Source organism: Homalodisca vitripennis, chromosome X (genome assembly GCF_021130785.1).
Source record: "Homalodisca vitripennis isolate AUS2020 chromosome X, UT_GWSS_2.1, whole genome shotgun sequence".
NCBI classification, from domain to species: Eukaryota; Metazoa; Arthropoda; class Insecta; order Hemiptera; family Cicadellidae; genus Homalodisca; species Homalodisca vitripennis.
The window spans coordinates 76,985,512-77,004,046 of NC_060215.1; the positions used below are offsets into that span (position 1 = coordinate 76,985,512).

General features: G+C 35.1%; 1 protein-coding gene across 6 annotated transcripts in view; it reads right to left on the reverse strand.

Moving 5' to 3' along the window:
* LOC124369232 (hepatocyte nuclear factor 6) overlaps positions 1–18,021 on the reverse strand; it is a 137,953-nt gene extending 119,932 nt beyond the window's left edge. For all 6 annotated transcript variants that reach the window (XM_046827111.1, XM_046827110.1, XM_046827109.1 and 3 more), the window contains exon 1: positions 16,424–18,021. In XM_046827111.1, coding sequence (XP_046683067.1) covers positions 16,424–17,702 — 1,279 coding nt within the window. In that variant the 5' untranslated portion in view covers positions 17,703–18,021. The remainder of the gene's footprint in view (positions 1–16,423) is intronic.
* Positions 18,022–18,535: the final 514 nt, after the last annotated feature.

Here is an 18,535-nt window from a genome sequence, read left to right on the forward strand (position 1 = left end):
TTCTATTAAATAAATAAATTATAAGGGAGCAAAATGTAAGTAAACAGTACATAGCTAAAATCCATACAATATATTTGTACAAATATTAGGAAAGCTGATGAGGTCCTTGTCGATCCTTTCAAATTTGGCACGTGAGTGTAATTCGAGATACCCCGATGTATTTACACTTTTTATATCTTTTCCAAATTCCGCGTCTTAAGCAGAACCATATACTGTCTAAGGCCCCCCTACTTTCGACTGATTTCCCAATACATACAGCAAACTAGATATTTAATAACATATAGCAAACATTGCATTTCAAAAAACTCAATTCGCACCAAGTACAACACAATTAAATCAATTCACGCAAAACAACAAACATAACAAATCTCACTAAATAGTCTTCAAATTTTAAATTTTAATGTCAGTTTGATAGAAAATGTGGTAGAGATTTACGGGTGCCCTGGTTTTTTAAATTATTTTATTTATTTATTTTAAATTATAAACTATCGTCAATGCTGTACCATTTGCCTGTCTCAAAACTCATTGGCATATGCAAAGTACTTTTAAAAATATAAATTAAGTCGCCCAAATGTAGATATAAGTGTGGCATAAATGTTGTCCTTAGTAATTTTAAATGCAATGATATTTCCTATTTTGCTATATTGGTACCTCTATAACTCTATTATATTGTTCTTTCATACACTTCCTTGGTTGTAATCCAATTGTTTCACCATTTTGAAAACTATTGTGAATATCACGTTTGTAGCCCATTAAGGTATAATGTAAATCTCTATAACAATGATCCTATTATGGTTTTAATGATGAAATTTTATTTGTATTTTGTCAGGTTTTCACAGTTGGTTGTTAAGAGTTCTCCCCTCGATAGTATACATTGGTTCAACTTTTTGTTTTCACATTATACAAATATATATTTTCATTTCAAGTCTAGTGTATAGAAAGTTTCAGAACGCTTACTCTAAAAAAGAACCAAATTGTAATAGGATATGCCTGTTTGCAAAAAATGTAGGTTTTGTAATGGTCACGCAAAATTCTGCCTAAAAAATTGACGATACTGTTTACTCTGATACTGATTATTTTTCATGAACTTATAACCAAAACGAACATTTATGTTATTACTAAATATAACTGTCAACGCGCAAACATTTTAACATTTATTTATACATAAACTGGACGTCAGCCTATGTTTTCATAAGGGTTAGTAATACAAGATAACAAGACCAAAGTCTTCATACGTTGTTATCAGATAGACGAGAAAAGACCGTAGTTTCTATGTATGCCCAATACTAATGTACACAGAACGTTGATAAGTTTGTTAATCGCGATTTACGAAAACAGGAACAAGAATGTAATCGGCCTGCAAGTCATAGTTGCAAGAGGATATTGTTTGGTTTCTGCCTGCCTGCCACCGCGCCGCGTCGCCGTGCGCCGCCCCCAATGGGGGGCGGGGGTGGTTGTGCGTGCGGGAGGGGAGGCAGTCTCGTGTTTTGAAGTGTCTTACCTCCCCCGCCCACCACCCACTGAGTGAATATCGATTTTTAAACTAGCCCGACACAACTCTTTGTAGGCCCATGCTAAATCAACGTCCTATTTCACTTCCTCGTCTCTTCAATGAGCTAATACGATCTTGACTTCTTCCTGTTTTAAAATATTTCTGCGTTTTTAAGCCACTATTTGTGTTTTGCTACTGAAGGTTACCATTCTATGTCAAATACAAATATCAGTTTTATGATCCAATGTAAAGTTTTAAATTACGATTACATACGTCAACATAATGTTTTATCCTATCTAAATTTTAATTTTGGTAATCAGTTAATTTCTAGTAAATAAATAAAATATATTTTATGATTGTTGAAATTAATGAATTAATTACGCAATTTCTTAAACGCTAATTCATTTTTTTAATAACGTAAACATTACTTTAATTTATTAATTTATGTGGATACGTTACAAACATCTATATAGATCACGTTACATTACGTTGGGTTACGTTGATGTCTCACTTAAATTTCACCACTGCTCTTTTTATATAGACGTATTATAAAAAGGATATTTTTTAAACATTTTTAAACTTAAAATTGATATTTTGTAAGTAACACTGACAGACTGTGAAGTACGTAATATATCATGTAAAGTGGTGTGAAACGTGATCTCGTGAAAAATAATATGCAGGATGTGCCAAAAGAATATGATCACCTTCTTAAGGTTTTATCGTAATAACTTTTCACAATATAAAACATAATTTTATTTTCCTACCAGTGACTTCTTACTCCAAGAGTGGAAGTTGGAGAATTTAAAATGTAATCGTGATCGAAAAGCAAATAATTTGAAAGGTATTGATAAGATAAAGAAAATAATGTTAGGAAATTATAATTTTAATAAAATTACAATTAATAGTTTTTTACTTTTATATGCGTTACATAAACCATGTAATATTATTCGAGTCACGTACCAAAAAGCATATTCTTCCTATAATTGTATTACAATAAGCAATAAATTTAACATATTAACACAGGAATAGACAAATTGTTACATGCGATGTTGACTAAAAGATATCTGCTCATAGACAAATCTTGTTACAGTAAGACGTTGTATACTTTGTCTTATCTATGATCAAACTTAATTTGATCCTATCAGTATTCATTGGAATAAGGTTTTAGAATTTATAAGTAAACATTTCGTTACTTCCCGTTAAAATACCCTTTCTGAGGACAGTAAATAGCAAATAATATTATTTGTAATTTCACGAGGAATTGTGTACACTTGTGTTAGAATCTGGGGACAATCTCATAATCGGTCTAAAAAAACAATATTGCAATTAAAGGATGCGAATGTTTACAACATTAATATTAAACATAACGCGAGGATTTTTTTATACACAAACAAATTTAATTTCCTCAAGTAATATTTTATTAAAAAATATAATTTCTTCCAGTCATAAATCTTTAAGAACATGTTACCTAAAGCGTACTTATATGGCATGTACTTATTGCAAAAAATCACATTTGTACCTTCAGCCCATTTTATTTCTTGCCTCTTAACATAAATTCCTACTTCAAATGCTTCTAATTTCGTCTTGGAGTTGTGGAAAAGTATTTATGTTTTTCTCGTTTTCACGGGAGTAATCTTAAAGCACTATTACTTTAAAATTCTAAAACATTCCAACCAAACCTAATTGCACCATTTTTCGTTTGCTATCTCTCACGAGGTGAAAAGTCAATTGCAGTACGAAAAGTACCTACGTTTTAGCTATTCTATTGACGTAAGCACCTGAAAGTGATGTATTATCAAGTCGTTCCGTATTTTTGAACAAAACTACGTATATGTGATATCGGGAGTCCTATAACTGAGTGAGTGTATTTTATTGGTTAAAATAACACGTTTTAAACATAAACGTGTGTTCAAAAATGTATTTCCTAGACTTATCCGCCCAAAGTTCGATAAAACTAGAATCCTCTCTTTATTATTTGAATGAAAGTCTTCAAAATAATTCTCGTAATACTACCATAGGCCAAAGTCAAAATGGGGGGGCCCTAAACACCCGCATCCTGAATCGCTAGGCTGCGCTGGCCACACCATCACAGGAGAACTTACATTTTTTTAAACTAATTATTTTAAGAACAATGCTTTTTAGCACAATCTTTCAAGACACTATTATAAAATGTTTATTTCCTCTTTTTGAACATAAATGTTACATTTTTCTGTCTTACATCTAAAGCCCCCCCCCCCTTTTAAATCATAACATCTTCTAACTCCTCCCTCCTCGTTTAGTTAAAATTGAATAAACACTAAGGTGGCATTTTGTATTAATAAGTAAATTAATTTTTACGCATTAACAGAAAGAAACACAACTGATATCCCACTTAGCAGAGGGGGTTATAGCTCCCTATCTTTACTTCAACATTTCCATCTAATAGTATTCTTGATTGGCATCAAGACTTTATCAAGGTTCAAGAATTATATTGAAAGCGTTCACATTTCTGTTTAAATTTTAACTTCAAATATTTAGTAATGGTTGGTAACAATATGTCTAAAATCAGGTTAATTATTCCCTTATAATCAATATATCCAATATTTATTTTTAGTCTTTTAAAGGACCTAAAATACAATATCCTATTTTTATGATTTCATCTTCTTTTTTTATTATCACGCATAGTTTGCGCCATGTAACATGAACTGAATAATAATGTGTATATTGAAAATTAATTGAAAAATGTAATGTAATTTTATAAAATAGAACATCAAATGTTATTTCCATAGACCGATATTGAACAATCTAGGATTGCCGATCGATTATACTATTTATTGCCATTTTAAAATAACTTTTAATTTAAAAACACATCTATAAATAATACTTGTGTGTAGATACGAGGTGTAACACCTGGGACGAAACTACACTCTGTCCAGACAGCGACGATGACCCCTGAAGGATTACGAACCCTCGCCGACCCACACGCTCTTGCACGCGCACGCACAGGCCTAATGGTCAGGCCCCTCATCAGTCATAGACTGTGTTCCCGATGTACTTCCAACATTTTTAGTAATTCTTATTAAATTTAGAAAAAGGGTTAAATACGGTGCACGTAAGAAGTAGTAAGGTTTACTTGTAAACGTATATTGCTGAATCAAAATTCGTGATGGCCCAGGGCTGGCAGTAAGGTAGAGGTCATTTATGTTAGTTGTGTAAGGCGCCACAGTTCTCGGAACAGAGTATAGATGATGTCATCATCAGCGTCACACTGTAGTACCTCCTCATTCCTTCATCTTTCAGAGACTAGGGTAAATTAACAGGTATTAAAATTTTAGGACACCCTTTTGATGACAAGATTATATTTTAAATTATAGTCATCATATTTCTAAGCAAAATAAACGAAATCAAGTCGACCACATTGCTCCTTTCAGTTTATAAAATAATTCTATCCGAAATCGAACTATTATTATATATTTCTAGAATGAATGTTGAATATATGTTTTAACAAAATTGGATAAACTATAAAATTTATATTGATTTTGTACAGAAATAAAATTTCATGTTATAAAGTGTTTACAAAATTCTGTGAGGAGTTACTACTACAACAATAACAGGATTATTAATCATACATAATGAAATTCTTGTTTGTAAAATCTAATACTTCGTATTAGTTCTTCTACAAAAACTCGGATTGGAGTACATAGGCCTCTAAGCTTTCTATAGGGGCTCAATAATACTCATGTCTCCAGCCTAACAAGAGAGCTACCAAGATAACAGTTTTGTGTTTAATGCCCACATTCTGCTGTCATTAATTAATATTTCACAATTTAATTATTAATCATCTTAATTGTATTTATTGTATACATACCTGAGTAAAAACATAGACAAAAATGTTTCAAATGTAGCAATACTAAAATATCGCCAAAAACTAATTAATTTTTTCGAACGGTTGCCAGTTGCTGACAATACACTGATTGGCAACAGTTGCCAAAGTGAAGTTTTGGAATCACTATCGTTGGGAGGATTGTATTCAATAGGTAAAAGCGTACCAGTAGTTAAATGTTACCACTGTACACGTACTGTTACCATTCTACATTGTTGTGACTATTTTAAGGAATCCAAATCATGTGTATATTGAGTCGGTGGTGTATTTCTGTAAATATGTATCATACACATCTAAAAAATGAAATAAGTAAAAAGCAAAAAACGTAAACTCCGTCAATTTTATCAGTAACATATCACGATGGCAAGTGTCCTAAATCCCAATATCCCTTCAAATCATCAATCAATAACAAACTTACTTAAACAAATTACATCAATTATTTCATTTTATTTTGAAGAAAAACAGAAAAACTTGAACACGTAAAGTAACACACATATATAAAACTCACGCAAGAGTATAATACTTTTAAATAGCTAGTACGCTGTTTGTAACACTATAAGAAACAGTTACGAGTTAGTATGTAACCAGTACGACAAGGAAGCTCTGTGCAGGTGCACTCTGTGCGCATGCGGCTTCTTGAGCACCTGTCGTTCAAGTCTCTGGGACGCTCACAGGATACGAGGACAATAGGCCTGACATGAATCCACCAGCTCTCATTCAGGTCATAAATACTTGAAAACTAATTGCTTAAACCACGATAAGATTGTAAATTATGGACCAGCGACGTATTTCAAGGGGGATCTCCTCCTACCTTTCGAGAAAAATAATAAAATCCTCTGACAAATGTTGGATAAATAACATTAGTATTATATAAATAATAAAGTGCATTCATTAATTTTAAGTGTGCACTCAAATAAAAAACTTCGGAGCGACGACGACGCGTGCTCGGAAGCTACGAGGAATCGTATAACAGGGTAGTTTTTATTCAGGCGAATCATTTAATAGTGTTCAAAAAGGTTAACTGAGTTGAATTAGGCAGTTATAACTTTCTTCTTTTTATTACAAGCGTGTTTAAGAATGTCATATAAATCTGAAGAAAGGAAATTATAAACAAACCTGGGAGTTAATTCGTGACATCCAATGTGTGATTGATGCTATTACCTTGCGTGTTATTTCGGAGATATCGGAGATTCGGAGTTATCCCCAGAAACGTCACTTACACAGGACTAGGAGGAGTAAATGTTTGTTAATTTGCGTTACTCTTAATAAAATAGTAAATAGCTTTAAGCACTCTACTGTTTTACATGTGGAATGATAAAGCGTTCTTCTTTGTAAAATTTTGGGGCACTTAAATTATTTTTTAAATCCTGTTGTAAACGTTTTGGTTCACATTTTCCAATAGTCATATAATAAATTGAATTAAAAATATGAGTCCCAATAATCCTAATAATTCTCCTGATGTTTTATTTGTACGACTGGTACAACCTCGTGATCCGAAGCTGCTCGATGCACACTGATTCACTCACTTATCAGTACAAATGCTTCGCCCTTTATCAATAAGTCACAAACTTGACATTCGGAATTCAGTAATTTATTGCTCAAAACCTCTTGGAAAATCTACAACAGTGTTAAGGTAAGGTAAGGAACGTCTCTCAATATTGTATTATCCAATGCGTGTATTAATGACACATAAAGTATATTCTATATGTTATATGCAATATATGTTACTGAAGGTACACTTTTTAAAATTTTAAAAACCGTTTAGTCATGAAACACCACAGAATTTGAATGGATTATTAACGGTAGATGAGCTCTACATATTATTTTATACCATGGAATAGGATGATTTCCCCGTTATAGTATTTAAACCTGACAATGTATCCAGTAGGTGTAATATTCAAATTGGTAAAATATAATATCTCGTGTCATTCACAAAAGGCAAGTATATGAACCGAAATGCCTTCGTTTAGCGAACCGTAGTCGGGTTGAAAAAGGTTGTCAGAATTTGTTTTGAAAAATTATTGGTACAGTTAGAGTATCAGATTTATAACTAAAAGTAAGAATTGTTTATTCTGTTGTTTAATATAGAGTAACCACTGCAAAGTATTTATTTTGTTCAGTATTTTACTTCACCTAAATGTAAATGTTTTATTCAAATGCAGGACTGATGTGTTTATTATATTTTTGAGTTGGGTTTACTTGTGAAATACTTGTTATAAAATGCAACTATACATATATGTCCAACAGAAACTACACGCCGGAAGTTAACGTACTTAGTAAGGAATTTTTGAGTTACAACAAGGCAGATTTTAGAACTATTTAAAAATTTAATAAAATGTTTTTAATTTTTTTAAATGTATAATATTGTATCTGGGTACAGCTAAATTCTTTACTTTGAGTTCAATATTCAACAGCTGTGTTAATAAAGTAGGGCAATGGAGGAAAGTATTGAAACTACTTAACCTCGAACTAATTAAATTCAAATAACTAAAACCTCAAGTAATCTAGCTTTCTTAAGTGGGCAAGAAATCGAAAATCAACTAATTAGATACGTCTAACTCATAAAATGTATTTCATGTCTTTTTTAAATTTGTAAGAAAGAGAGGTGTTCATATCGCACTTTCGCAATTATAAATTTTAAGGTAAAACGAAAATTTAGAGCAGAGACGGTCTGGACAGGTTAGCCAGTCAGGTTTCACCGGTCACCGGTACTGAATACAGCCGATTGACAGAGAGGGCGAATATTCCCGCCCCTGCCGGGCTTGGTAATTTTTGCACTTGCGATTCTCCATAATGACCGATAGTAGCGGGAGATTAATTACGAATTGCAACCCATTCTTTTCTATCAATTCCTTATCGTTCATGTTTTACTACATCCGAAATTACGAACGCAATAACAGTTTTGGGGACTGTTCCGCAAAATATTGAATGGGCCCCTCTAAATAAATAATAAACCCAATTTATTGGTACAAAGTCCAGTTGGAGAGTTTGGTATGGCATCCGAACGAGACCCTGACGTGCTGTATAAGAGTTGCAATATTTTAATACTTGATATCACCAAATGGGGGAAAAGATGATGGGTAGATAACTTGTACTAAGACTTTTTCGTTCTTTGTCATTCATATTCCTAATTCGAATATTAGAGAAGTGGTAATATCGGGGCCCTGGACCATCTTAAAAATTGAAATATATACTGCACTAGATAATTATGCATTTTTACATACACAGTTTATTTAATTTAATTGTAAATTCATGTATATAAAAATACAGCATTGATATTTTAACAGTTATCTTTCACAGTTATGAACGCCTAATCCGAATAAATTATGAAAAAATACAATTACTTATAGATTTTCCGCCTTTAAAACTGTAATTTCCTAATACGGCCCTTCATCTAGGGACTGACGAAGCCTATTAGTGCAACTATTAGTTTTTCCATAGGTTAATACTAAGAAGTCATTTTTGTGCGATATTGGAGTCTAATATGATGGATACAAATAAGGCCGATTTGCTCTTACCATTAATGTGTCACAGTTAATAGAATATTTCTGCTTTGATGGTACTAAAACATCCACATACAATTATAAACGTTTAAAATTTGAGCTTTTTGTGCCTAATACACGAATGAATGGGTAAATTTAATCTGGGTCATGCGTAATCCAAAATTAAGATCCACGTCCAACTGCAACATTTATGGAAGCGGATCAGATTCCAGATGGAAAGCAATCTACAGTTCATTAATCACTTAATCTACAACACATCATGTAACTGGTACTTGGCACTTGCAAGTTAGTATTCATTAACAAGATTCTTACTCTAAAACGTATTTGTTTTTAGTTCATTCGTATTGCCAAATTGCATAAAAAGTTATTTTCAGAAGTTAATATTTTTAAATAATTAAAACCTGGACTCGTTTTGCCTGGGTTACTTCCATATCCTCCGCTAAATCAGGGAAACCGGTAACATTCACTAGACAAATTAGAGCCCTCCCATTCGTTTCTAGCCTAGGGCCCCCAATGATGCCAGACCAACCCTGATTTAGTGTTAGAATGTATTAAACACGCTAAAATGTACTCATATTCCAACCTTTTTAATTGAATGATTCATTTCTGAATCTATTTATGACTGTATACTCCTCTAAGTAGTATATGATAAGTTAGATTTATTTCTACTACGGTAGAATGTATTTTTAAACGTTTAAGAACAAAGTATAGTACTATTGTAAGGTAGGAGATTACATAACTTATTTTGGCATAATTTAGAAGGTTTTCTCGTATTGTACAGTTTAAAACTTCTTAAACTTATAAAATGAAATCTGTAATTATGGTAACCTTAAGGTAACCTGATATTTTGGACAAACAATACTTCGAAGAATTGTTCTTCGTTATGTTTCTGTTTGGTACCCTCTGTGTTCCTTCTTCTCTCGCCATAAAAAATGAGAACCTTATGTGGACCTGCAGCTTGCTTGCTTGGTTGTACATTTCAATGGTGGGAAAGTTCTTTACCATACTTCATAGCCATTGGTTACGAAAACTGAAGTGACAGGTATAATTAGGTAACCATTGATATATATATATATATACACCATCATGGTGCCGTTATTGAAATGTCTTCAAGATTTAATATTTATAAACGCCATGAAACTATTGAAAATATCGTACAAGTGTTGCAAATCCTTATCGCACCACGCAGGTAGCCGTTATCGTACAGGCCAGTGCTTTATCGGCCGACCCTATAGCGCAGCTATCTTGTTCTCTGATAAGATTAGTGGTATTAGATTGGGAAGGTTCAATGTGGAACAATGAAGAGCAAGAATTATGAATATTCCTCTTGATTCTTTATACCGTTATGTTTGTCGAGATATTTTCGTAAGATTTGTTTATACGAGGGATTTAAACCGACTATTGATAAACATGTGTAAATTGCTTATTAATAAATAATATTTGGAGAGTAGATTTAGTTAGATTTATTCCAATAATATTTGCTTTAATAAAAACATTAGCCTAACCGTCAAAAATGCGTGCTATACATACAAGCGATAGCATATGTGTGTTACAGTTATATAAGCGTATTTTTGAGTTAGCGATGATCTATAGGAGAGAGGTGAGGTGTTCCAGCCAGAAATTTCAGAACTTAATTTAGGTTTATCTGATTTTGAAGGTTTAACTTGTTCACAGTTTTTGCTTAGATTCTTAAACCCTCGTCAGGAATGAGTAACTCAAATTCCCAATCAAGGTACAATGATCACAAACAAATTACTCCAACAGTTATTATGGATTATCAGCTGTCTCTACATAACAAAACTATTAGCGGCTCACTCAACGCACCCCGTACCCAGAGACTTCAAGCCGCCAGCGCCGGTCGTGTGTAGTCACTGTTATGTTTAACTTTAAACTATTTCACCTCTCAAAAATATATTGTCTTTATAGAAAAAAGGTTATAACGATTACATTGTTACTTTTACTTATTAACATATCACATTAATGTGGTCACTTTATTGATCACTTTATAACTAGTAATAAAAATTACTTTTGTTGGAAATGTATATAATCTGTGCCAAGACGGGTTGATGATTTGTATATATTTTATCTTTAAAAAGGTAAAACTTATAATAGAATATGGACGGTGTTAAATTTTCGACTTAAAACGATATTCAGAAAAAGGTCCTGGAACAATCTATTAGAAGATTACCAAAATTCATCAATTAACCGTGTATAATTTTAATTGACTGGTAGGGACGAAAACTGAAACTTCGAATGACCACAAGTATCGAAATGGTGACAATCGATTATAATTTTTGAGTGCAGTGGGTCGTATTAATGTACGTACAGTTTACCGAAAATTAAACTTCACAAGAGAACGTTTCTTTAAAAGTTGTATACGACTTTCTCACCCGTTCTTCCAGCAAACAATTTGTATAACGTACTTTCTTTCCTGTAAGTAGTAATGTAAAGGTTATTGCGTTGGCACATAAATATCAGTTCAGGAGTTCCACAAGTTTGAACAAATTTGAATTGTGTATAATTATGGCGGAATGAGTCTGTTGTGGAAACTCCTTACACATCTACTTGTTTCTTTGTTTAAATAATTTATATTTTAAGTCAGTTAATTAGATTTATTTTTAAAGCCGGTTTTTTCCAAAATTAAACATTTCTATTACTTCTACCTCTTATGATGCCGCAAGAAAAAACTGCAAAATATTGAGTGCAAAAAGTAGACTGTAGCTTCCTTTCACCTACGGTTTAGTGTAACATCTGAAATTTGACAATGGAATCTGGAGTCCGTTATAAAATATTCAATTTGCATTCTGGAACAAAGTGCAGGTAGCTCCTTTGTTATGATTAATAATGCATGGTTTCCATGTTATTTAACAGGTAATTTACATGAACATTTGAAGTAATATAACATAAAAGTGGGTTTACAATTCACAAAAACCAAGTTTGATTTTAGATAATGGTAGGACATAGTGTAGTGAGGTCAAAGTATTCCCAATCCCACGACTACTAGGGAAATAAGGTTGTCGGCGAAACAGAGGTGTTTAAATATATTACAGGTAACTTATTGCATAATACTGTCCAGTCTCTAGCAGTGACAATGCTTGAATGCTTCACTCAGGTAACAGAGTAGCTTTTACTTGAACAATGTGCATAAGAACACTTGAAAAATAAATGGTACTTGAACGATTTCAATTGTTACTTACCCTAATTTTATCGACGAATTTTGCATAGTTAATTAGTCATAACTTAAACACTATGCGAAATTCGTTATTCTCGCTTATTCACTTTTATTACATAGAACATGTAACACGTTTATTTTTAAGATGATGCAAGCTGCTTTGAGTTAAGTTATTCATGTAATTTCAGAGCCACTGCTCTTAAAAAATTTACTAAATTCAGAAAATAAACCATTTTTGACAACTGCTCTAGAAATCGTAAGCATTTATATTACATAAGGAACTCCATATATATATATATATATATATATATATATATATATATATATATATATATATATATATATATATATACTATCTTCTAAGTTAGACTAAATTACGGATACATGTGAAATTTGATTGAAATTGGTTCAGACGTTTTGGAGTTTATTGGCAACATACATCGTGACTCAAGATTTTTATATATAACATAAGATATATATAGTAAAAAGGTCATTATTTCCAATTTTAATTATTCGAATGTACACAATACATTTCTTATTGTTTGCTGTTTTGCTGTGAGTTTACTTTTAATGCAGTCAAAATTATTTTTGAATGATTGTCTTTATTTTTCATTAAGATATATAATGGGATATGACTAAATACGTTACTAAAACCATTTAAGAACCTAACCTAACCGAAGATCTAAATGTTGCATCAGCAATTAAACGACCTATGTCAGGCGAAGCGTTTGTACGTGTGTGGCGGTTTTAAAAAATTTAAAAACAAGCATGATCTGACCGAACTAAAACGACCAATGATGATAATGATGATGTGGGCCACGTACACGTAGCCCCGGAACAGGGTGGAGAGGGGGAGAAAACAATATAGAGGGAAGTGTAGGGAGGCGGAGGGTCGAACCCCTTGAGAGCGGACTGTACCCGTGCCTTGCTGAGTTGCAGCGACTGTACTGCACCGTCACTGCTCGGTCCTCGGCCCTTGCCAGTCGCCCTCCATTGTACGAATTCTGGAAATAAACGGTATCCTAGGCCCTTCGCAGACCACCCGTTTTTACAAAGGACAACTTTCCCCGTCCTTGAAACAGATTAGAACCTCCACCATTCCAAACGCCAATCACGCGGAATAATTTTCCTAAATAACCTCACAATGTCTGAAGTTAATACGTAGCGACGGGAAATGTTCCAGACACCACAATTATATAAATTTAGATACTGTATTTGAAGTATCTATCTTGAAAACATTACTCAGTCTACTCTCTTTAGAAAACAACGATTACTTGAAAGGTGCATAAAAATAATTAATGCATACATATCTAATAACTTTCCCGGAGGTTTCATAATAATCCGCGTATAACAGAATATACAGCAATATTTATGTACAGAGACACCCAGTACAGGTTTATCGCAGATAGTAAGGAGTTCGCCGTAAAAAGGTGTACCACCTAACACAAACTCAGGTATTACAACATAGAGCGTGTTTGTACACTTTATATCACAGGCCATTCTAAAAACGTATTAACAAAAAAATATTACTTAAAGTTCTGGTGATTTTGGGCAGATGCAATTGTGGAACAAAATCTTCTTTTTTATCCAGGAGTATTCAGGAAAAGAGGTAGGAAAGGAATAGCGCACATGATAGGATAGCCGATTAGATTCGAAAAACTTATTGATAATAAACCGGTTTCACCATCAATTGGATATCTCACGAATGTTTTAGGATTTTATTATTTAGTTCTTGGGGGGGGGGGTTCTGTAAGGTAATCCAGGTGTGCGGCAAACTCCATACATTTATACTTGGCGTTGTAAGTATTTTCATTTCAGCATTCTCTCCCATATATTTAGACAAGCGAAATACCCACCAATTACTGTAGCTAAGATTTTCGAAAGGAGGGGGTTCCCAAAGGTAATTTATGTAAACAACGAAACAATTTCAGCAAATCCCAGTGGTTAAGTTACATCAAGTATAAATTAGTTAGTTTGTAAATATCTGATTGCTACTGCGTGAATTATATTTGTCCAATACATATAAATAATTTATGGTTTCCACATCAGAATTAATGGGAGGTTATACTTTAGCTCCAAACCCCTTGGATAGCTAAGGTAGGCTATATCCTTGGATAGCTATCCTTATCTAAGGATAGCTAAGAACCATTCTGCTTACCTGCGTCCGCTAATAAATTATGTTTACCACAAACCCAATACAATAATGTATGGCTATTTTAAAATCGTAATTTGTCAATAAATAAAAGTCTTAAAGCAAGGAGTCCGTAATCAATTTAAAAGAAAATACTAAAGTCGACTGATTTCAACGTTACAAAATCGTATTAATCAGCGTACAATACGCATGGATATTAGCGGGATGTTATTAGTTATAAGCCGTGGATTAATAATACCGTTCAAATATAATTCATCATTGTACAGAATGAACTCCATGCAATTACCTATAAATTAATCAGGAATAGAATGTGGTATCGGTTAAACGTATACAATTAAATTTCAAACTAATAGCTATTTAAACTGGCTCTAAAATTATTAAAAATAACAAAATAACAAGAATGACGTCGTTTTATCAGAGAAACTGTTAAAATGTCCTAATGCCAGAGACAACATACATGGTTACACTATGTTGGGAGTTTTCAACCATAATCAACGTATAAATATTACTAGATAACACATACCACACTGAAATCAGCGTTATTCACACAGTTTGTAAGGTTTCGTCTACTTTCAAAATATTTCGTATTTCTACAAGTACGTTACCATTATTATTGTGAGCGAGAGTTTTAAAGGTTTTACCAATAGTTTCTACTCACATAACTTTGTCCCACAAAATCTCTAAGCTAAAATGATTTTCGGCCTGGGCTTTGAATGGAATCTACTCTACTTTCGGAAATAAAGTACATAGTATATTCGTGTGTAAAAACACCACGAGGAATTTCTGAAAATAACTCTCATTTAGCAAGTATAAGATTTTTTCTTTTTCTAATAATGCACCTTTATGTTGCAAAATCGTCGGAGCATTTTTTTAAAATTTTCGTCTAAAAATGAATTTTAAAGATTAAACTAGAGTAAACTAAGTATTTCTACCTTTCGAATTAATCTATTTTTATTTGTAATTGCAGACAGAATTTAATGAAGAAACTAAGCACCTTATTAATAAGTACGATCGGTACAAATTTCGCAAATAAAATCTAATCTTTCTACTATTGTAATACATTAATATGAAACTGATTATGCAACTGTATCGAATATTAAATTGAAGGCTAACAATGCAACCGTACGTATTTCACAGAAACGGAATGTAAATATCACTCTGAAGTATTATTTATTAATTTTTATAAAATGCGATCCGAAACCAAACAAACACTGGTATAACAAATATAACGCTGAGAAGTGATACATGATAATCATATTTATATCATGATGAGTTGAAACTGCAACCAACGTTATCAGTGTTACTTTACAAATTAAAAGTAGTGACAGATCGACAGACGGACTGAACTGATGAATATTGACGTGCAAACATATAAAATACGACAATATCATCAATCATCTGTTCAATAACACCAAAATTGTGTACTCTTCTCAAATCATCACATGGCGAATCCCATTTCAGTCTCTTAGGGCCAAATTTTCCACAATTAATAACAAAATCCCGACTATTTTTTCCAAGGTCTTGGTTGTACATAATATTGTGTTTCAGTGTAATGAATGAGCAGTACGAAATAAATATTTAGTCTTTGAGACTTTGAGAAAATAATTACACAAAATAACGAAAACTAATTGTGTAGTTTAAGTAGTCTCTTACAGCTTGGAAAATGTGAATTGTGAGCTATGTTCAATGACTAGACCTTGTACTGTAGCGACAGAGTAGTTTTGTAGTCATGGTTACGCAATACGGTATTCAGCAAAAAAGGTTGGCTGAGCAACAATTAATTTATTTAAACCAAATTTATGGCACGTATACTATTCTATATTTTTCAATATTTAATGCGGAAATCGTTCCCTACTTATAGCTCATATTTTGTAAATTTGAAAAAATATAGAGTAAAAGATATGTATGCTATAAGACAGATTAAACAAAAAGATATCAGGTAATTTATTGACAGAACAATAACTAATCCTAATCGTAATTAGTATTAGTACGGTAAGCGTGTACGTAACGATAAATGTGACAACTAACGGCGCAGGCACTGTACGAGGGCTACAACGGACTCTTACTACTACATCGGCATTATCGTCTAGGTCTATGTCTATCCACATTTCATAATACAACATAATATTTGCGAAGTGTAAGAGTGGCAGGTGGGAGAGGGAGAGGAGAGAGGGTAGAGATGACTGGAACTAGGTTAATGAAGCCAGTCACTGGAGATCAATAGAGAGCACGTGTTATTTACCTGCGAGTCGAAGAGCAGACATCCTCTGGAACTCCGGTTCCTGAAGCCACTTCCACATCCGCCTAAACGTCTCCCGGCCTGACTTGAGCTTGGACCACGGCTTGGGGTTGCGCAGCAGGTCGCTGAGCGTGCCTTGAGATCGACAGAGGACTCGCTGAGCGAATATGGCCTGGGGAATACTGTAGCGCTTCAGCTCGGCAGATATCCTCTGGGCGAGTTCCTTGGTGTTTATCTCCTCCAGCTCGCCCGCCTGGGAGCCGATGTTTCCGCCGCAGCTGTTGACGGGTGACACGTTCCTCAGGGTCAGGGTGGCCGTTGGCTGGGAGGTGAGCTTGGGCGGCGAAGGAGTGGCCACGACCACGGCTTCCCGCTGTATCTGAGTGGTGACCAACGAGGGCGGAGAATGATGTGGTGATACGACCACCGTGTGCGGAGTGATGGTGGTCAGTCCGTTGATGGTAGGCAGGCCGCCGGACAGCGATGTAGCCACACTTCCGAAGTTGGTCACTATCGTGTTCGGTGGCGAGTGAAGACTGCCGGACGGTGGACTCAGGGTCGGACTCTGCGAGGCGCCCAGGTTCCTGCCCACGGGGTTGTATGGCGAGTCGTAGCTGTTGGGCGAAATACTCTTCTGCGGAGAGTTGAGACCGTTCTGGCTGTAGGAGCTGTGAGGACTTAGGGGCGAGTGTTCCGAGTGGGTCATACCCAACACGTTGTTGGGCGAGTAGTGGTGAGGAGGTGACATGCCCATGCCGTACGGAGAGTTCACCCCCATACCTAGGCCTATGTTGTTGAGGCCGTTATTCTGCATGACGGTGAAGGAGCCGGAGACGTTACCCGCGTGTCCGTACGCGAACTTGTCCGACATGGTGGATATAGGGGGTAGTGGTTGCAGGGGGGTCAAGGTCGCATACGACGAGCTCGGACTAAAGCCCGGAGGAGACATTCTGCCGTTGACTGAGGTGAGGGTCTGGTAGGTCGGCTCCGGCTGAAGAGCTCGAAAGTCCGAGGCGTCGATCATGCTTGTGGGCGAGATCTTGCCGGGGCTGAGCAGTTCCGAGTCATGCGAGTCGTCGTGAGGATGGACGATCACCGACAACTCCTGTTTGGCGTCGACCTCGTCCTCGTGCTCGTGCTCCTCCTTCACCTCCGAGACTGAGAGCTCGTGGCCGTGGCCGAGCGACACCGACGGAGCCGTGTTCTGCGCGCCGTGCGTCGACACCTGAGTCGAATCGACCAGCGATCGAGCCTCCCGCATTTCCACGATGTTTTCCATCATCGCACATAAAGAGCCGGCGCTCCGGCTTCTGCCACACACTACCGCACGGATAACACGAGCACACGCACTCTAACGCACACTTTTACCGAGTTTTCACTATCAAAAATGCGGAATACACAATAATTTCAGCGTTCGTTGTAGCTCCATGTTCGCGTGGAGGGCGCACAGCACACTCGGCTGTTAGAGAATCAATAGATGGGAGTTGCGCAGTGCCAGGTGCGAGTGAGTGAGGCGGTCGGGTCGGATAGGCTGTGGGCAGCTGTAGCACTGACACTGGCGGTGGCAGATGTAGTCCTAGTTGGCCGCCACCCCGCTCCGGCTGCGTGTCGAACACTACTACTGCCACTGCCTCTCCGTAACCCTCACGCTTACGCTCAACTACCCCCTATGTACGCGCGCGCTCACAATCGCTCGCTCGCGCGAACTAACGGTATGTAATTCACTCGCATATGACCAAATTACACTTTTTGAACAATTACTAACAAAAAAAACTTTAAAAGTTGTGTTTAAACGAAACAAATTTGAGGGGAACATTTTGAACCGTATAATGTGTAACTTTGGATGGTTCAGAATGTAAAATATAAACTTTGTAAACACCTATTAAACAGTTAAAATTTTAAACCACAAATTATGCCAGTTACAAAATACGTGCTAAATTTAACGCACGCATTACTTCTTAGTAGTGCGCTTTTTACGATAGTTTTGTAAAATGTTACACAATAGTCCAAACAGTAGTCTACAAATTGCTAAAACAGTTGATTAGGTAGTATTACTATTTTAAAGCAATAACCTATCACTGCACAACATCATTTAGTAAGTATAAATCAGCATAT